The following is a 22,092-nucleotide window of genomic DNA, read 5'->3' on the forward strand; positions in this document are numbered from 1 at the left end:
TGCATTGTTATTTGTATTACACTACAGGCTTTAGTGTCTCTGGGCTCTGTCTTGTGGACACAATTGGCAACATGATAATTCTAACAAACACATTTAAGGCTAGATGTGAAAACCGCTGAGTCATCTTTAGGGAAAAGTGCAACTTTACCGAACAGAGACAAAAAGCCCCAGATTAATCCGGCACCATATCTCTTTGTAAGCCGTCATGGATGAGAGTGTCTGATAAATGATGAAATGTAAAATATAAACAAAAACTGACTTTTCTGAGCCGTATAGAATTGCGGTGCAGGGAGCCACATCTCGCAGCTAATGATAGTGATTTGTTATAGAGTGATTGGCACCATGGATTGCATCCTTTTGGACACACTGTTGTAAACATGCTTGCCAGAAGACAAGCATTTTCCCATTTAGTGGGGGCTGATGAAATTGAGCAAAGCTTCCTGTTCTTACCAACATCAATTCGCTAACATCAACATGACACCATACTGTCATTCAGTAGTCTCTCATATGTATAAATAAACACAAGCAAATGGGTTGTCTTTGATGCAGTGATGCAGACTTGATGTGAAATTTAGTACGAGGGACCTCTGGAAATATTGTTGAAATGAAGTTTTTGCGCCTGGCAGAGGAAAAAATAGAAAAAGAAAGTAGAAGTCTCCATCCGTCTCCACTCCTTCTGCTTATTCATTGTTTTTGTTCAGTTTCAGCCAATCAGTTATGTTCAGTCCATCACCATTAAGTATAAGCATGCAAATGAACTGAATTCATTCACCATTTAGTCAGTTATTGTCTTATTTGGTGTGCTGAGCACATCTGAACAATGTTCTGAACATTATCCATTGAAACAGGGATGCCACAAGTGAATGAATGTCAGAATTTAAACTTTACTGAAAAGTACTTCACGGTCTTTGCATGAATAATGGCTCAGTGTGGGGTGTACTGTTCTGTATCTAAGTTGCAGATAAAATGTTGCTCCATTGCTTGGGATCTACTGGAGATTAGTGTAACTCCCTACTATACTTGGTCTTACAGTTGTCATTTGACATCTATCTAATTCATATATCTGATATCTAATATATCAACTATCTAATTCAATCCTAATTGAAATAGATGAATATGGTTTTTTTTGTTTGGGGGGGTGTTTGAAAATGAATCCCAGGAAATTCTGCTCGTATCAAGCAAGCCAATGGTCAGTGATTTATCAATGCAAGTCCTGTGCCGTATGTCCAACCAAGCACTTTCCCTGGGTTTTATCATCTCACAGAGCCAATTGCTTCAGCAGTCCAGACTGCATCTCTTCCTCTTTAGAGTATATGTAGTGGAGAGTGTGTGCTGTCCCAGTGATTCCATTGGCTGTCTCCAAAGTTCACTACTGTGTGCACTGGTCTCTGAATTTAGAGCAAGTTAGAGTTATGTGTGTGTTCTGGTGCACAGAAAGAGAGAGAGGGACGGTGAGGTTATTTTGACGTCAGGGGGTCCTCACTTCCAGGCCTTTCACACCAGGGGCCTTTTCACAGCTTTGGGTGGATGGTTCCTGCAGTGCTAAAAAAGGCAAAGAGAAGCATACTGGCATTGCTGTTAAGCCATTAGACTCGTAAACAGCGTTGCGGGACTGAATCCAAGTTGAACCACTGCTGTTGAACACAGGTAATCCCTGGATGAATTTTATGATGATCTACATTCATGACGTTTACAAAAGGCCGTCACACATGGTGCACAAAATGCAGGTTTATGACAAGAGAGAAGCCTTTTTAGAAAAATCTAGAAAAAGGCACAAATCTTTTTTCCTTGTTTGGGCCTTTGAGCTTGTTGTGTAGTCTTTCTTATTTTAACTTGTTTTCATTCGGTTAACTTGAGAGGGGGAGCTAAAGAAGATTTAACTATCCTTTGAGTTTGTGCTCACCCTCTAAATAAACACCTGTCCGAAGACTGTGAACAACATCTTTATGTTCTTAGCATCCTATCATTCCCAAATCATTCCACAATGTGTATTTTGTCATTCCTGAACCATCAGTGTCACACTACCGCATATTTATTCTGTACTTCACGTGCAAGCCTGTTTAAATTGAAAAATACTTATACAGCATTAATATCATGTGAGTCTTGACCTTTTTTGCAGATTTTTTTTAACTATTATTTTTAGCCCTATTTATTTTTCCTCATACATTCAAGAAGGTAACCCTTACTTGTGTCATTGCATGTGTGTAAAAATGGCAATCAATTCCTGATAATCTGTTTTACAAAAGGGTTTCCAGGAATGCATTGTGTCGTGAAAATCGAGACCGCCTACACTTGAGAAAGGTAGGTAACCTGAATAGCTTCAGTATTTCGCTGTATTACTGGATGATGTGTAATCTGTGTAGGTTGCCTTGTACAAGGGCTGCCTTTCCCACTGATGTCATGTTTTACCTTTTGGCCCTCCAAGCTCCATGCTTACATTTTGCTTGGCGTGTCTTATTGGTTACCGTCCTGTCAGTCACACATGGCCGTGGGGGAGAATGGTGGAAGGCAGAAAACAGGAAAACGTAGCCACTGTGATTGGACTGTGGTTTAGTGGATCATTCCTGTTAGGGGGGAGCAACACCCCAGTGCTGCATCATCATGATTTAATGGGCCAAGCTAAAACAAGTTTCCCCTTTTCACGCTGAGAAGTAAGTCGCCTATACTATGTATGTGCCTGCTGGGTAGGCTTGTCCTACTGTCCTTTCAAAGAATATAGTGCCTCTTGGAAGTGCCCATCTGACAAGTAAAAGGAAGTAGGTAATAGAAAGAAGCAAGGCTATTCTGTGTGTAGCAGATACTGTTATATAAATTTACGAACAGCTGGAGTGTTTACATTGATTACAAACTCAATCAAATTAAAATTTGAAATGACATTAGCAAATTAACCCCTACGCTGTCTTTATATATTGGTAAGAATACTTTCTTTTATAGACGCTCTTGTAGTATGTTTCAGGCTGTCGAAACAATGGAAATAATGGCCCTGTGTGGGGGAGGAGGTGAGAGTGTCCCTTCGGGTACCCTCCTCAGTGAGAAGGCAAGTTTCAGATCCTGTGACTCTTTAAATGAGGCCCAGAGGAGGGCTGAGGGCTGTCAGGAACAGAGCGGAGTGCAGCCTGCTGAAAGTGCCGCCGCCGTCGCGAGAGAGAGCGGGCGGAGGGGGCCGCAGAGAGAGGGGAATCTCGGGGCGGATGACGGCGTAGCTGCCCCACCGTCCCCCCACTCTCCCCTCCACGCTTCTCTGAGCACGCCCCAGGAAAATGCCATCCAGTCACGCTGCCCCCTCTGCACGAGGTGTCAGTCAGGCTGTGGGGGATGAGAGCTGTCAGAGTGGAGATGTCCGAGGCTGTCAGCAGAAAGTTGGCTTTCTGAGACCGGCTCAGACCGTGGTATTGCATCGACAGAAAGAACGAAAAACTCATTCCACACTGCTACCTACCCATGTTTCAAGGACTCTATTGAATCACCTCTCCAGGTGGTTGTAGGGGGCCTGTGAATGCATTACAGACAAAGATATTAGTGTAAAGCTATAGAAAAAACCACAAAAGCAGCTGTTCCCTAGCTAATTCAAATAAAGACCACAGATTATCTTTTTTTCAGCAGCCTTATAATTGAATTAATTTACTTTCATAGTTATACAGTGCAGGGATATGAAGGAGTAGCTATAATAGTGTGACATTGAGTTAGTGCGGGTCTTCTTGCAATGGATTACTTCTGTATGAAATTTGTAACACACTGGCATTCATTGCTGAATTGTCCTGTAATGAGCTTCGGTAGGAAGAAAACTGGCGAGTCGAAATCATGTCCTGCTTTGTGACTAATAGACCGCTAAATGGGCAATTGGAAGAATGAATGGAGTTCAGAGAGGTCGTGCACAAAGGAAGATGGGTAACTGACATTCAGTTGAGGCCGCAGTTATTCTAGAGCCTGTCCTTTCCGTATTCTGTTCCGGTTCTCATCTGACCCTTCGCCGCAACTGAATTTGAGCGCGTTGTCCGGAGGAATTATCAAGTGTGACGAGCTGAAAATTTTGCTCGATTCACTTCAGTGTGGACCCTCCGTAATAAAATGCGATCCACAAATGGGGTTAACGGGCCGGGGGGGGGGGGGGACCATGTCTGTGTGATGGAGAGGCGGTCTGTCGGGCCCTCTGATGATGTATTACCTCATCTGCGTCCCCTGGTACACACGCCCGGCGGGCAGGATGATTGACGGACGCTCAGATGCGCCAGGGCAAGGCTCTCTCTTGCTCAGTTAGTGCCGGTGCAGATGCTCGGGCAGCCTTTGATGCTCTTTGTATGGAAGCCTCGGGGGCTTTGTTGGGCTGGTTCTGTCTGCCCATGTCTCCTCACTTATTCCTTTTATCAACCTTGACTGTAAAAATACACTCTGCTGCACACTGTTAATATTCACTGTCTGTGGCAATTAATCTGATATCCAAGACTTTATTTCAGAATGTCCCATTGCACCAGATGAGTTTACAGTATGTAGAGTAAACAAAATAGTATCTCATTATTCACATATCTCATTAATGTGTATTCATTTTTAGGTTGGTTTGTTTGAGTATTGGTTTTGGTTTTTATAATGACAGTCCTTGTTTTTATGTATTATTATCATTATAGTTTGCATTGTATATTTATTAATTTAGCAGACACTCTTATCCAGAGGGGCTTACAAAACTTGTGATGAGATTGGATTATTTTTATCATTTGTAGTAGTAGTACTATTTGTGCTATTTTATTTTGTACTATTTTACTAATGTCAATATTCTGTTTTACAAGCGTTGCCCTGCAGTTCCCCGCGTAGTCAGCAGGGGGCACTTATAAACTGTAGTAGCCTACACTGTACTGGGAATGGCAACCAAAGATGGTTGAATAGACCACGTTTGTATATTTATAAAATTTTAGCTTTTTGGCAATAATTCCTTTTTTGCAGAAGTTGTCTTAGGTAAGCATGAGACGTTTTTGTATTAACAGAGGTAGACAGAGTATAACGTCAATTAATTCTGAAAAATTAAAAAAAGATTAAAAAGATTTTTTAAAATGGTCTCAGAAAGTTTTCTAGGCTGTTGGTGCACTTGAAATATACTAAACTGTACACTTCTCGTTTGGTCATGTGTAACATTTGATTAATGACACTGCTGTGATAAAATCTCCACCATGGATCAGGGCCATGATGTATGTTGTCATTGTAAATCAATGGCTGACTAGTTAATTGCTGTTGTTGGAGGATGGGGCTTCATGGCCACACTACACTGTCTTTCTGGTCTCACCAGAACCGGACACGAAGTAGAGACTGGCCTCCAGTAATTTCAACTGTCACCTGAGCATTCTGTCACCTCTCTCTCACTTTCTCTCTTTCTCTGTCTCTAGACATATGTGTCCTTTTGACACTGTAGATCAGCTTACCCAAGTATAATTACATTCCTGTCGTTCAGCAGTCATTGTTGTCCAGAGTGACTTACATTGGTTGTAGTTTTTTTCATTTATACAGCTGAATATTTAGGAAGGAAATTGTGGGTTAAGTACCTTACCCAAAGGGCACAGCAGCAGTGCCCCAGCTGGGAATCAAACTGGCAACCTTTCGATTATGAGCCCTGCTCCTTACCACTATGCCACACTGCTGCATAATGGAGGTAGCTCTGCTGTAGGCTTACTTAGGCCTCCTTAGGCTTCATTATCCAATCAGAACAAGAGGACAACACAAGACACAATTAGCTTAGTTAGTCCAAAAGTTCCAGGTCCCCAGCTGAGAGAAGCAGTCATATTCTTGTACTGATTATAGGGGATACTATGACAGACACACCTGTCCTTCTGTGCTCCGCTACAGAAGCACTGTCTCAATGACTATATTTGAATGATCTTTGCTTTCATTTTGCATAAGGCCACAACATAAAAGTATTATATTGAGAACAGGCAATTTATTTATGGGATCATTTGCCAATAATGTTTCAGTAAATGTTCCGTTGTGTCAGATTTGGTTTTGAGGAACCCAGAGTCTGATTCTGCTACAAACATGGGCAAGTTAATTCCATGCATTAGAATCTGCGTGAGGAAGGTCTGGTATTTTCAGTGTGGAATCGACATTGAATTAGTTTCCACCAGAGTGCTCTGGTTCTGTTCCCATTTTCAAGGTCAGATGTATACATTAATCTTCGATATCCTCACCATCTCTGCCAGTCTAGGTGAGTTTGCTCCGCTGCTCCATGGAATGATTTGGCAAGTGTTCTGGATGTGAGGTCACCAAAAATGCACCTTCTTGCCAATTTCACAGGCATCACCCAGCCTCAGAAGGTGGTTGTTAGTAAGGAAATGTATTACTCCAGCAATCACGGTGTCTCAGATCTGAGATTGCTGCCGAACTGGGAGGACCAACAATCACAAAATAAATATCCATATTTATTGCTTCAATTTCAACAGACTATGATGAGGCATAGGCAAGTATATCTGTTAATGTGGACAACCTTATACAGCTAAATGCATTTGCACACAAATGTTTTTTTTTTCCCTCTTTTTGTAGAATTGCCATAGCAACACAATATTTTATCCAAATTCATATCCATTTAATGTCTACCAAATGCATTTTAGACAGCCTGGGTTTATCATACAAAAGTAGTTAATGCCAGCATATGTACTGTATGTGTCTTATATCTATATCTATATGTGTGTGTGTGTGTGTGTGTAAATAATAAAATGTATATTGAGAGTGAAAACACTTTATCTCCATTGTCACTGCAAAATCACACCTGACTCATCATTGATAATCTCCTCAAAACTTGAAGGCTGAAAGTTAGCTGTGAAACCTGTTAACCGCAACATGTTTTCCTGGGAAGAAAAACTAGCCCTGTGTTTACGCTGTTGACTCCTGACCTGTCACACCTCCTTGGACTCCTATGATGTTTCACCTTGAAGGGCACCTTGTTAGGAGCGCATGCAACCTACCTCACGCATAGAGCCTCTATCAATACCAAAACCCCAAAGATCGCGCATGTATTCTGAGCCGTTGTCCCACTTAGTCCAACATGTGAGGGTTCTTTTTCTTTTTAAAATTAATATCAGACTTCTGTGTTGTTAAAGAGCTCGTTGCAATTTGGCTAAAGTTAATAAAGGTGCACTAATTCATGCAGGTACTTACACATCCAAATAACAGTAAACTCATCCGCTGTAAGGACTGCGTTCTTGATGATAATGCATTTATGCTTTTTTATAAACTATATAACATCCTGGATGTTACATCCATGAGGTACATGTCACATTCAGTGCTGTGCTGTAACGTTTTTGAACGCAGTCTCACGTTGCCTTTGTGTCATGTTTCTACGTTATTTATTTCCTGGTCAGAATTTGCATTGCTATTTCTTTAAATTGGCGCAGCGCGATCTGAGATGCGACACGCTTTCTTGCGGGATACGTATTTACGATGATGATATATTTATTACGCGCGGGGCGGGTGTGGTAGGCAGCCAGCTGCCGTGGTCTGAAGAGCTCGTCCTGACGGATTTGCTTTGACAGATCCGGGTTAGCCGCCAGGAGAACCCATTTTCCTCCTCAGCCCTCACCGAGGCGCTTCAGATCGCAGACAGACCGGAGACGGAGCGCGCAGCACCTCCCCGGTTGCGTCTCCCGCATCCAACTGTCCTCGGACTCCAAAGACCCAGGAGTGAGGAGACTCGCAAGGCGTTGTTTTAGCACTTTCACCTTTACGTGGCGCTGGAAACTTCAAGCTCGCAAGACAAGGAGTTGAAAATGCGATTATGTTGTCGTCGGTCAACCTCTTTACAACCACTGACAACATCTTTTTCCTGGCACCGAACCGTCCTCAAGAGCACTTAAGTCAGTAAGACATACTAACTCTCAAAACAACTTTGATATAAGGATACAACCCGATTCACGGATAAACGTATTTTATGTACGACCTGCGGGGATTAAAATGTAGCTCACTGCTGATGTTTATGCAGCAACGTCGATGGCTGTTGGGGAATTGTCTCTGTTGCACGTTAATGATGACTTGAGCTTTGACTTTTTCTTTTGTTGGACTGCATAGATGTGGTGTCAATGGGCAATTCCTTTTGAAAAACAATATATAATCCATGATCCCAGAAGACTTGAACAATGCCGGTGTTAATTTTGAGAGCAATATTTTTCCTGGCGTTTAATTTAGCTGTGTTATCTCACAGATACGATGATAAAGTAAGGACTAATCTCGTTCCGGACAATTATAACTACAACGCCAGGCACAAAATTGTGCCCCAAACCATCTCAGAAAGTGGTCGGAGATGGCACCGAGCATACGGGAGAGTAATCGCCGAGATAGACCACCGCAGAGCACACGCCACAGGTGTGTCCTCATGGGACGCAATCAAGAGCCTAGTACACAACATAAACGCAACCTCGTTTAAAATGAAAATGATAGCTGGGGGTAAAAAGAAACGTTTTGGATACAAATACGACGTGCCGCCAAACGGCAACCAGACGGGGACGGACAGTTCGGCGGCGACAAAACGCAGAGAATCTCGGAGGCGCAAGAAAGAAAAGTTGAATTCTGAGATGCCCGCTGCCATGGAAACGCTAGGTGATGGATACAGTTCCTCTAAACCTCCTTCAGTGAGCAAGCAGGGGGAACACAAGAAGAACCACAGACGGAAAAGGGGCACAATAGACGGCCAGAACAAAACAGTTAAGAGTGGAAGGAAACAACCGGGCAAGAGAAGCCATTCCCCCTCTCATTTAGAAAGTTCCCCGGATGCCTCTCCCGCAATGTGGGAACCGATGCCTCGACCTTTGGCCCTTAACCAGTCCACGGATTTTCCGTTCGACATTACTAGAAATTACGAATCATTGACTTTCCCATACGATGACCTCGACGAAACGACTCCATTGATCCCCTTTAATACGCAGGGAAAGAAAAGTGGGGTCAGGAACCCCTTTTACCCCCTATCCAGCGAGGCATATGGAGCATACGCCATCATGTGTGTTTCTGTCATCATTTTCTCAGTGGGGATAATCGGGAACATAGCAATCATGTGCATCGTGTGTCACAATTACTACATGAGGAGTATATCCAACTCGCTGTTAGCCAACCTCGCCTTGTGGGATTTTGTCATCATCTTCTTTTGCTTGCCCCTCGTGATTTATCACGAGCTGACGAAAACGTGGTTGCTGGGGGAGTTCTCCTGTAAAATCGTGCCATACATCGAGGTAATTCCTTAAACACAGATTTAAGACAAGTTGGTCTGAAGCAACGGTTGTGGTCGGTCATGTTTGATGTAAAAGTTTGAGGCTGGCACCTTCAGCATTAAGTGAAATGATATGCCAGCATTAAAATGACATTCTGCTAATACATCAGTGCCAACATTGAATGTCATCACTATTAGAAAGGTAGTTATTTCACACATATGTCTAAAAAGGCATATTCTGTATATTAAAAAAACAACATATGCAAGGATTTGTAGAACAAACATGTAGCTTTTTGACAAGTTACTTCCTTGTGAGCCAGGTGATACATGCACACACATGCTTTTTCTTTCTTTCTCTCTCTCTCTCTCACACACACACATACACACACAGTGAATATTTGAATTGTAAGCAGACAGGGTTAAACTAAGGGCCGTGTCAGGACATAAGCTGGCAGGAAAAACTTAACAACGAGGAAAGGACTCTGCAAGCACGTGATGATCGGTTTGCTGAAACACTGCTGTGATGCTATGACAATGTTAGTTATGTGTAAGGGGATTTCTGAATGACAAGGAGAGGGAGTAGATTAGAGTGGGGGAGTAAACATATTAGCGGGCGACTAAACTACAGCATTTATAAGATGTGACAGCATAAAAACAAACACATGGCCCAATTGGCAGTCCGGTGTTAGCAGCAGCTGTTTCACATTTTAAGAGGCTGGCATGCTGATTATGCATAGACCTGTAGGCACATGCTTTTGGCATGATGTACATCATTATGGAATGGGTGAAGGTTTGCTTCAGTTCATGGCTAACCAGGCCCGGCGCTATGGTGGTGCTTAGGGGTGCAGTGCACTCCCAGACGGACCTCAGTGCACCCCCAGTTGTCTCCCTATATCCCGAAGTATTTATCACGTTCTTTAAGATATGACTTATTTGTGCCCCCCTCCCCGGATTGCAGTTGCACCCCTCTGTATTTTCCCCTGGTGCAGGTCTGTGCCTCACCCAGGCAATGGTGGTAATATTTGATGTTGAACTAGTTTTCATAAATACATGAAAGCCCACCAAGCTGACAAATCTGAGGGGGTAACAGCTGGTACAGTTTAAGTCAAGCAAAAATAAATTATATGGATCTCTTATATGATCTAAACAAAGGCTCAGGGAGTCAGGCCTGCCTAAGGAAGATCGTTTCTTTTATGCTGCACTTGCATTTGTTTGTTTGTGTTGTAGTCTCAGGAGATAAATTAAAACATGGTTTATCGACACAAAAGAGGTTTACTGTTTGGGAGTATGTTTTTGCTTGAATACCCCTAGAATTTATTGTGAAGAGAGCTGGAGTAGAACTTGGTTACTGGGATTGTGTAAATCTTCTTAGGAAGGATATTTTAAAATGGGTCCTTCTGTTCAATTTCAACATTGCAGCATAGATATCCATGCTCGGTAGAAGGGACTTGCCTTTGGAAGACCATCCTGAGCATTTCCACTGTCAAACCTACAGTGCAGCAGACAGAGGGAGAGTGGGGAGATGCGCCTCCGTTTGTGTTTGATATGGTTTGCGTGATGCTGAGAGGCATGTGTCAATCTGGACATCTGGTTTTATGAGAGGTTTGGTTAGACAGGAAGTCGGTAATCACATTTTACTAATAATGTCCTCTAACACGATAATATCGCTACCATGCTGCAGGAACGATAAAGGAGAACATCCGGCTTAGATCTGCCTAATTTCCTCACTGGATTGAATCCTGAAGAAAAATTGACTAGCTGAAAAATACAATTGCGTCTTTTTTTCTTTTTGGCTGGAAATAGCCCACAGATAGTAATTATGATTTGGACTGAAGCCGTGTCACTCGTGTTTTATGTGGATAAGATGGCTGTGTTAGTTACCATTTTAATGATGGTATGTCATTGATGGTATGAATATGGATTGTATTGTTTAGGCAATTTGCTGTTAGTATTCTGCGGTGTGTTTTCTAGTGTTCTTTAAGTCATCGTAGATTCATACTAATAGTGAATGCATTATTATTATTATTATCTTATGTGGCAGAACAAACACCTGTCCTAGATTGCCAGCCCTTGGCTTTGCTCAGCATCGTTGAGCCACAGTCTGTTCTGAGTGTGTGGAGAACTGATACGCCAGTGCTGAATTTCAGGCTCTCCAATGTCACCTCAGCCAGTTCTGCCACTTCTGCCTGATGACGTATCTGTGGACACCCTCCCCCCAAGGCCAGCCGTGTTGAAACAGGGGGCGCACGCTCGTACTCATGCTACAGATAGGTTTACCTTCCGTCTGTTCACATTCTCTTAATACCAGTACTATTTCAGAGACAAAGACCACACCCACCGTGTATGGTGTCTCAAGTTACCCCCCCCCCCCCCCTATTTCTGTAAGATATCACTCTGCAGTACCATGCTATCAGTATGGCCACAGGTGACAATATCAGTTTACAAAGTTTTCAAAAACCACAGCAAACTAGTAGGAGTGTCATTACTTAGCCTCGAGGCAGGTACTGTGACCCACTTGCTAATCAGCAAAATGCAAAGCCACTCTAAGCAGAGGCCGCTTCACAGAAGCGGCATGCGCTCCGATGTGTCCGCTGCGTTTTTCCTGAGATGCCGGAGAGGAACGCAACGTGAGCGCCCCGCCGCCCCGGAGAAGCCATGCATTAGGGCCACAGCTCAGTTTAAATGCTGAGCCACTGTGACTGCAGAGCGCTGAGTAAAGTCAGTCCTCAGGGCGGGGGTTTTGGGGAGGGGGTTGGGGCGGGGGAGGGGGTTGGGGCGGGGAAGGGGGGGGGGTGCTCCGCAGGGAGAGGCACAGGGAGCCTCCGGCGGTGTTACTCACAGCCTGATGTAACGAGGAGTGAAAACGCGACCCAGCCCCGGCAGCGGCACTGTCACCAGAGACCGGGCTGGAGACCGCAGCGCGGCCGAGACAGGGAGTGTCACAAAGACAGGCACTGAGTCTCACTTCCTCTAAAACAGAGCTCCGCTGCAGAGGGGGCAGAGTGTCACTGCTTTGGACAGAGACGGAGTCTCACTGCTTCTGAAAACGGAACACAGTCTCACTGCCACCTAAAAGAGAGACAGAGTCTCACTGCCTCAGAAGTAGAGAAACAGTCTGACTACCTCTAAAACAGCATCAGTCTCACTGCTTCTGAGTTACAGATACGAGTCTCACTCCCTCTATAAAGAGAGCCTCATATGGGGACAAAATCTTCTCCTGTCTCTGAGGCTAGAACAGAATCTCTCTGCCTGTAAAAAGGATGGAATGTGACTGCCTCTTTGTAGAAAGTCTCAGACAGTCACAGAGTCTTATCTCTCTTTAAAGGCAGAGCCCCTGTGGATGCCCATCTGTACGGATCTGGCTTGGCATTTGTGAACAGACACGATTTCTGTGCATATCGGTGCGGAGGCCAATTCAGCTTTAGGTTTCACAGTTTTGTGTTCCTCGGTTCCTGTTCACTGTGTAGAGTTTTGGCTGAGGACCTTTTTAGCCTCACTTCTGGTGGTATTATGAATGAGATGTGTGGTTGGTGTGCAGATTTGCTATTGTTTTGATGCAGGCAGAGTGAAAATCAAGACAGGGCATAAGCATGTTTGGTACTGGTAGTGCTGATGTAATCTTTGTTAGGATGTGCTGTGTGCAGTGTAAGTATAGCTAAGCCTGGTGCTACAGTGGTGGTTTTATGTAACAATCGGTGTCATACACAAATGCCCTTATTCTGAAACCAATGATCTGCTCACATTTGATTCAAATTGTGTAACGCTCGGATTATCTGATTCTGCCTGTCCATTCAACACAAGTGGAGCAAGGCCGCAGATGCTCTGCATGCCTCAGTGAACAGGTACAGGCTAGCACTGAGTTAAACCGGGACCTCTGCACTGCCAGGCAAACAGAGGTTCTGTTTTCCACTTGCTAAGTCTAGCTGTCGATACAGAGAACGCACCAGCTTGCCTCCCGCACAGACACACACGTGCACACGCACGTCACGTGCGTACATGCTTCCGCATTCACACAGTCGCACGGCACACACGCGAGAATACGCTCGGACACATACAGGTGCGTGCACACAGACAGACATGACAGACACACAGACGCACAAGTAACATAAACGCACATACACCCACACACATACAGACACAGACACACCCCACACACATACAGACAAAGACACACCCCACACACATACAGACACAGACACACCCCACACACATGCAAACGCACAAGACCGGGCACGCTCACATTCCGGATGGGGAGTTGGGGACCGGCCCTTTCTTGCCTGTCGCTCACATTCCGGATGGGGACTTGGGCCGGCCCTTTCTTGCCTGTCGCTCACATTCCGGATGGGGACTTGGGCCGGCCCTTTCTTGCTCGTCGCCTGCGGTGCCTCTCTCTGCACGTGCTCACTTTGATTCACACAGGCCCGCAGAGAACAGGCTGACAAAATACGCTGCAAATGGGAGGCGCCCGTCGTTGACCTGATTATTTCCACCGCGCCGTCTCGGGCGCATAACACATAATTTGGAGGTTTGTGAATTATTCAGCGCGGAATTAGCGCTGATTAATTATGAATTGGCTCGTAATCATTCTTCTCTGCTTCGCACGAGGAGAAGCAAAGATTTGTTTGTTGTTCTGCGGGAACATATTTCCAGCAGAAGTTGATATTGTTAGGGAAACAGACGTTTGGAAAGTCTGTGCTTAAAAGTGTAAATTGAGCCGTTTCAGTAAATTTCAGAGCATCAGTCCAGATCAGTCAGTGCAGTTCTGTACTCAGCAGTGATGCTGAGATGAACTGAAATGTGTCCCTCTGGTATGAATACACTTAAATTTAAAATTCAGGCCTGTAGCAATCAAATATTCAAGCTTAAATTAAAACACTGACTGACCAAATAACAAAAAGTGGATGATCTGAAGGTGTTAAATGCTTAATATTTAATCTCATACATCCAAAATAACCAGTTGTTGCCTGTTTTATGTATTCCGATGAGCTGGAAGGTGGACGTCTTGATTTGATTTGCTGCAGACAATGGAAAACGGTCCTTGCCTCCAGCGCATTTGTACAGTTTGATCTTATGAGCGCGTTAGATATCCCCATTTGCAGACGGATGAATTATTACGCGGGAACTGGCATGAGACGCAACATGGCCGCCCTGATTCACCCCGTCACAGACCAGGCATTAAACTCTCATTAACAACGTGTGCGGTGGTTATCCTAAGCAGCACTTAATCAAGCAATTAATGGGCCATAATTACAGCAAACATTAGGGACATCAATTTTAGCGCCTGCTACTTAAGGCCCAAAACAAATAAATTGCATTTGCCATGTCGCAGTCTATCATCACAGGGCCAGACGTGGCAGAGGTGAGCGACATGCAGCCGCCCCGCTGTTTTTGAACAGTGTGGTATGCGGAGCCAAAACCATAATCTAAATTTTAGCACGGAGCGCAAAGCATTTTCGTGTCCTGGAGCGCAGATGAAAGCATTCCCATGCACATCTGACTGTGTTTAGCGCTGTTCCAGCCCAGCCTCCAGGTAATAAAATATTCAGGGTGTTTACACCTTTCTGTGCCAAAGTGCATGTGGGACCACTCTCTGAATCTGGCTGGCAGTGAACACCCAGCCGCCCAGGGAGGGCCTGCCCTCTGAACTGTAACACACACTGTATTGAAGGTCGTCTTATTTATTTACTAACCAGATGCCCTACATTATGCAGCTACATTAAATAATGTCCACTTTTTTACACACTATCCCAATTAAAATTAATTGTGAGTTCATAAAGCCTTCATAAGCATGCTTAGTTCGTTCATGAGCATGGTGTTACTACTCTATAAAGCACTCATAAACAGCTGCAGTCGTTTATCGCTGCTGTCATAGAGTTATAAAATATGTATTGTGTGCAACCGAGACCATGCGTGTGAACACATGTGGCAAACCTGCTCCTTGTCAGCCATCATGAAGCACACCACACACATCATGAAGCAATGTTCATGAAGGGGTTATATACTCTTTGTGAAAGGCTTAGGAGTTTATAATATAAAATGTGACTTCTCAGATTGTTCATGTATACAGCTGCATATTTCCCAAAGCAATCTAGGTTAACCACCTTGCTCGGAGATACAACGGAACTGCCCTCCTAATAATTATAAACCCAGGTCCTTAACCACTACGCCACACTGTCAATAGAAGAGTGGAATTTCGTGTTCTGTAGGTTTATTCAGAATGAGCATTCTTAAAATGGTGGGTGTACTGTGTTTGGAATAACCTCATTTGAACCTTCTTCACATGCACTACAGTGTTTTTTTGTATTCGTGGGCATGCTAGTTATCTACCTCATCTTGCTCTTGCATTTGATTCTAATAAAATCACATCCGTGCCTCACCATTGCTTTTGATAGGTTGCTACTTAGAGCACTTGCCTTGAAAGCTTATTCAAGTTTTGCTTTCATTTCTGTGATTTGTTGATGAACACATATAGAAAAAAATATATATTCAGAACATATTTTAGAGAATATATTTTTAGCTCAATCAGTAAATTATTGCCAGTTTGGTATATTTCAGTATACTTCTATTAATATATTTTGACTGCATTCTCAATGTATTCTTAGGCTGAACAACATATTTCTCAATGGATTACAATATATTTCATTTCCATATGGGTAGCCACGCCCACACACTTTTTTGCTGCTTACAATTCTATGGGAGCAAATAGAAGCGTAAGAACTCAGGGCCACATGTATGAAGGTGAGAGGCTGACCTATGAAGGCGCATTTTCTCCACAGTCAGTCTGAAGTTGATGACCAATTTTCTAACTCTAGTTATGGAAAGGCAGTAATTATGCAGTCACTCTAAGGGAACACCCTGTTGGCTTTCTTAGAGGCACACTGATCTCATGCCGAAATTGTGAGAATGGTAGCTGGTCCAAGTCATATAAAAATGTTTCCAGAGGGTGATTAGAAAGACAGACTACAAAACCATAAATATGAAATATGAGACAACCTGAAATCCAAAATTATAAAATTATAGAAGGAAGAGCTGAAGAATCAAGACAGTCAAGTCTAATGGAAAACATTTTACAGTAAGTGCAACCAAGACAAAAAATACTGATGGTAGTCCACCTGAAGAAGTATATCTATTTATTTAGGTTCTAAAACATGATATAAATTACAGTACACAACAACAGCTATAGATTTCAGAGTGAGGATTCAGAGTGCCTCCTCATGATGATTGGGTTGCACTACTATATGTTGTTAATATGTGTTATAAGTGTTAATGCCTGTCTTTGAAAGGTAAAATTTCTATACAAATAAGCTTTGCCTATAATATTTGCTTTTGTAAACTAGGTGGAATACTTAATGGTCCCAATTTGCATAGCCCCTCCCACTTTTACCATTCATTCCTGTCCTGCATACTGTACACACATGAAGAAATGCATATGCCTTTAGAGCAAAGGTGGTACAGGGTGTTGCTATCTCCATGAACATACATGTGTTTTGCTACAGGCCACAGTGCTTGGCCAATCCTTTTGTGAATCCGGGCCTCTGTGTTGCAATTCATTCCATTTTTCTCTTTCGTAATTTCTGAACGCTTTTGGTTTTCATCTGAGCGATATTCTTGATTTGTCCGTTCTGTCATGATTGTGATTAAGCGCTCACCGTGGCGTCTCAGTGATGCTGGCCAACCCCAGTCCCTGTGGTCTGCAGGTCGTTAGAACAGAACAGCTCCGCTTTCTATTCATAATTCATGGCTCTTTTCAAACGTCTCTGCAGGAAGCGAGTGTGTAAGCGCAGTTTACCGGCGGTGCAAAGGAACATCTGCTTCCCATTTATAATGAAGAGCAGGGGCTCGATTTGGTTCTCTGCTGCCAAGAATCTTATTTCGGCTTTGGAGGTCCTGCATGTCATGCATGAGAAAAGAACTTCCAGCTGTAGTCATGTGTGTTCGAGACGCCTTGCTGGTTCACAAACATTATTCACAAAAACGCTTATTTTTCTATCCCAATTATTGCTTTGCTAAATGCAGTTGTGCCTGCTAAATGAATGTAATGTAATGTAATGCTTTTAGGATTCAGATGTTGTGTGATTTCTAAAGAAGTACATATATAATTATGTATATATTTTACACAGTGTCAGATGTCTGCTTAGTGTCACATTTGTTGTTCTCGTTTTTTGTTAGCCTGAGGTTTAAACTTTACTTTTCCGGATCTTTCCCTCCAGGTGGCGTCTCTGGGGGTCACCACTTTCACGCTGTGCGCGCTGTGCATCGACCGCTTCCGCGCGGCAACCAACGTGCAGATGTACTACGAGATGATCGAGAACTGCGCGTCCACCACGGCCAAGCTGGCGGTCATCTGGATCGGGGCACTCCTGCTGGCCCTGCCTGAGCTCATCATCCGGCAGCTGGCCACGGAGGAGGGCGAGTCGCCCGACGTCACCCCCTGCGAGCGCTGCGTGGTCCGCATCTCCACCGAGCTGCCGGACACCATCTACGTGCTGGGCCTGACCTACGACGGGGCGCGGCTGTGGTGGTACTTCGGCTGCTACTTCTGCCTGCCCACGCTCTTCACCATCGGCAGCTCGCTGGTGACGGCGCGCAAGATCCGGCGGGCGGAGAAGGCCTGCGTCCGCGGCAACAAGAAGCAGATCCAGCTGGAGAGCCAGATGAACTGCACGGTGGTGGCGCTGGCCATCATGTACGGCTTCTGCGTCATCCCCGAGAACATCTGCAACATCGTGTCGGCCTACATGGCGGCCGGCGTGCCGCGGCGCACCATGGACGTCCTCCAGCTGGTCAGCCAGGTGCTGCTCTTCTGCAAGTCGGCCGGCACCCCCGTGCTCCTCTTCTGCCTCTGCAAGCCCTTCAGCCGCGCCTTCCTGGACTGCTGCTGCTGCTGCTGCGACGAGTGCGGCCCCAACAAGTCCTCCGCCGCCACCAGCGACGACAACGACCACGAGTGCACCACCGAGCTGGAGCTGTCCCCCTTCAGCACCATCCGCCGCGAGATGTCCGCCTACACGGCCGTGGGGACGCACTGCTGAGCGCCGGCGGCAGGGGGGAGGGGGAGGCGGCCGGGGAGGGGGGGGGCAACGACCCCCGTCTATCAGGGGCAGGACTGCCACGTCATTCGCTGGCTCGAGGTCGAACCCAATCGAATCGGTTCGCTCTCTAAAGGGAAATGCTTTGATTGGCTGGAGTCACTGATTTGTGAAAAGCAGGATAGCTCTGCCCACCATGGGGCTGATTTAATCACACTCTCCCACCGCGACTGACAAAGCTCTGACATGCCGTGGCGTACACTGTACTTTACATAAACACCATTTACTGTAGGACAGACGTCTGTACATAAGATACACTTTCTCTTTGTATCTGTTGCCCTTATATGTGTGTATGCATGTGTGTGTGTATATATATGTACACACATATATATGCACACACACATATGCAGTATAGATATAAAAATATACACAGTACATATACTGTACATATAGTGTAGTAGTTTTCTTAATTCATAGTAATTAACATATCGGTAATTACATTTTTTAATTACAGATTTTTGCACTCTTCCTTTCCCAGGTACTTTTTATTTGTTGTTTTATGGCAATTGTCTCTGCATTGTATTGAAAGTAATATATTCAAAATGGCTGGTTGTAGTGTATTGTGGGGTTTTTTTGCTAACGGTGATTCTTGTGAATCGGTTGAAAAGTATGTTTAGCCCCCTTGCTGTGTGGTTATGTTCTTCACTCTGAATCAATTGATGTCTGTATTTGATAGCAGAAACATGTACCAGTATGCTTCGGGCAGTCCGTACACTCACTTGAGTGTTTTTTTTTTTTTTTTTAGCCAAGAAATGTCACTTTAATAAAAAAAAAGAAAGTATGGATTTGCTGGAGAAAGTGGGTCATTCGTTTGATTTATTTCACACCAAACGTCAATGTGAAGGTGTTGTTTAATTTTCCTGTGCATTCGCGAGAGCCTTCGTTTGTGCCTCACAGAGCTTGTGCAGTTATTCTCCGTGGATTCATAAAGCAACCCGCTCTCAGTGTGCAGCCGTAGGATGAACAGGGCGTGGAGCAGTTTTTCCACTGAAAATGTTGCTCAGAATCGGCGCACTGTGACCCGCCTCTCAGAGGTGGGTCCGATCATTAGCAACACTGTCATCATCGATCCGTGGCCAGGCGCAGGGGGGGAGAGCCGAGGCGTGGATACAAAAACACACAAAATGGCACACACTCAGCAAAATCAAAAGGGGGGGCTTCACTCCAAAAGCAAAAGAAAAAAGCTGGACTAATTTGACTGTTTTGCGATTTATGCAGCCGTAACCTGTATAGAAACGTTGTCTGTCTTAATCAGCGTTTCAGGTTTATGTATATATGAAAAACTTTGTGCGATGTTCTGTCGGTGGCTATATTAGAAATTACGATTATTTTCAACTGTGCACCTCCATCAGAAAGTAAGGCAGGTTCTCAGTGGAACATTGCATCCAGCATCCATCCCTGTACACAACTGCATTTTCAACGGAATGAAAACCTGTCACTTCTCTGTGTGTGGGGGCTTTGCAGTGCCTGTCAGCATGGTTCTGCGTGGAGATATTGAAAACAAAGAGGTGTCTGCTGTATTTGTTCAACTCTTCAATTCTTCGCCTTAGAACATTGGAAAGAATACATCACTTTCAGGACAAAATGTACAGCCTGAGTCATCTCTGAGCGGAGACGTGACATTTCAGTTCTGACATTCATGTTACTGGGGATGGTGGCAATTGTAGAGTGCCATGTGAGAGAAAGACAGTTAAACAACAGGGCATTGTAGCAGTTTTAGATGAAGCACAACTGTAGCTGTCAGCTGGAACTTCATGTGTGTGCGTGTGTCTTTGTGTGCCTCTTTTTCAGTCCAGCATTAGAAGGCCGAATCCTCTACACTGTACAACGGGGCAAAATATTATTGTTGATTAAGCCCACTGCGGCAGTTCGTTGAAACTGTGTGTAGTGTAGAAACTGCCCTCTGTTTAGCTGTCTTGAGGACCGGCCGCAGAGGGAGGTTTTCTGAGGTAGGTAGTGGGGGTGTGAATAGAAGCTGCTGGTCATCTGTCTTATATGACATCACGGTAGAACTCCCAGAGTACACAGTAGCCATTGTCTCAGATCGGTTACCATGGCAATCCCGAGGAACCAATCGATGGGCTGCTCGCATGACGTTCTAGCCATCCTTCACAGTCTCAGTGATGCGCACAATCAGGGGTTCTTGACTAGGGATGTAATGGTCACTGTCCCACGGTGGGTACAATCAAAGCCTCACTTCTTGATGTTCATGTGGTTATGTTCAGATCGTGATACATGGAGGTATGGATGGCATGGCATGGCCACAATGGTGTGCACTGCAGGCCTACAGCAGCCCCCTTTTCAACAGATGAAACCTAGCTACATCTGGATTACTGGGATGTCTTGGGCACCACACCTACTTATAGCAGGGCATAGAAGTTCTCAAAAAAAGTACAATGAAGTGCAACAACGCTGGTTCCAAGTATGAGACATACAGTATAAGTTACAAAGAGAGACTCAAGATCTTTTTAGTCTAGAAAGAGTAAAAGTCAGGAGAGCTGATTGAGGTTTTTAAAATTTTAAAAGGTATAAATAAAGTGGACTAAAGAAACAATTTTAAGATTAGTTCTCTCAACAGAACACAAAGGCGTAAATTGGTTCAAGGTAAATTTTATACTGATATTTTTGAATATTTGTTCTCTCTTTAAATGAATGAAATAAGTTGCCAGGATTTGTAGTGGAGGTAGAAACACTAGAGTGTTCAACACCAGGCAAAAATGACGAGCCTAGTTGGGCTGAATGTTCTTATATTCTGTCAAAGTACCAGTGGCTGGGCAATAATACACAATGTCACCTAAATCTGAAAGGAAGAATATGTACTTTAATTCACAGACATGTTATAAGAAAAAATATGTATGCTCACAGAAGTTTAACTACATCAGTAGCTACATTTAACTATAGTTTGCATTACTTCATGTCTATGAGTGTGAAGTTACCCATACTTTTTTTGTGGTGAATGTAGAGTTAGCGCGGCTGTGGATAGTTGCAATTATCACACATCTACCTTTAATGATTTGTGCGTGCAGTCTTCCTATTGCTAAAATCCAGCTACATTTCACGGAATGTCCTTCAAAATCTCCTCAGTTCCTTCTTTTCCTGTGGCACTGATTAAGTCAGTGTCCTGACAAAGGTCACTAACCCTGGCCAGCACTAGATTATGGGGTCATTATGGGTTCTTCCTTGGCCTGACCGAAAGTCCAATGGAAAATGCGGCAGAACTATTTACAGGCAGGTGAGCCTGCCTTTGGCATGACAGTGGTAAACAGTACTTGAGAGATTCTCTCTGTAATCAGGATATTTCAATCTCCGTGTGGCTGCTTGTTCAAGATATGTTCTGTTTGATCTGGAGATATTGCCTCCTTTCCCCCACAGGGCAAACATTTCTTCCGGAGACTGGTGAGCCACCATGAGCATATTTTTCAGTGATATTCCTTTGACTTTCAAGTGCTTTTATTTTCAGTTTACATAGTGCTGCACTAGGAGAATTGGCAGCAAACTTTTTTAGGCCGTCTGTGCGTCTGTACTTGTGATAAGGAGGGATGGATACGTTGTCACATAACAGAATTAGCTGTCAGACGCATGCAGACCAGGCGATAAAAGAATGTTAAATCCTATTCCGCTCATAAAAGGGTGTCCACCCACTTAAGGCTCCATTCTGCTCTCTCATTTTTCGAAGACGTCTTCTGCGTCGTCGGATATGTCTTAATGTAGCGATCAGCTATTTTCGTCTGTTTGCAGGAAGAAGCTTAGAGCGAGACAGGCTGCCAGGAGCTGCTCCTCCATATCGCTGCTAATCTCTAAATACACTGGCAAACACCAGCGGATGTGTGT

At 44.2% G+C, this 22,092-nt stretch overlaps 1 protein-coding gene across 1 annotated transcript; it reads left to right on the forward strand.

The window, feature by feature from the left end:
* The first annotated feature begins 7,454 nt into the window (after positions 1-7,454).
* LOC118770392 (prosaposin receptor GPR37-like) lies at positions 7,455-18,204 on the forward strand. Its single transcript, XM_036518034.1, has 2 exons — positions 7,455-9,194; positions 17,383-18,204. Exons 1-2 carry the CDS (start codon positions 8,109-8,111, stop codon positions 18,202-18,204), a joined length of 1,908 nt encoding a protein of 635 aa, XP_036373927.1. The 5' UTR covers positions 7,455-8,108.
* Positions 18,205-22,092: the final 3,888 nt, after the last annotated feature.

Source organism: Megalops cyprinoides, chromosome 23 (genome assembly GCF_013368585.1).
Source record: "Megalops cyprinoides isolate fMegCyp1 chromosome 23, fMegCyp1.pri, whole genome shotgun sequence".
Taxonomy (NCBI): Eukaryota; Metazoa; Chordata; class Actinopteri; order Elopiformes; family Megalopidae; genus Megalops; species Megalops cyprinoides.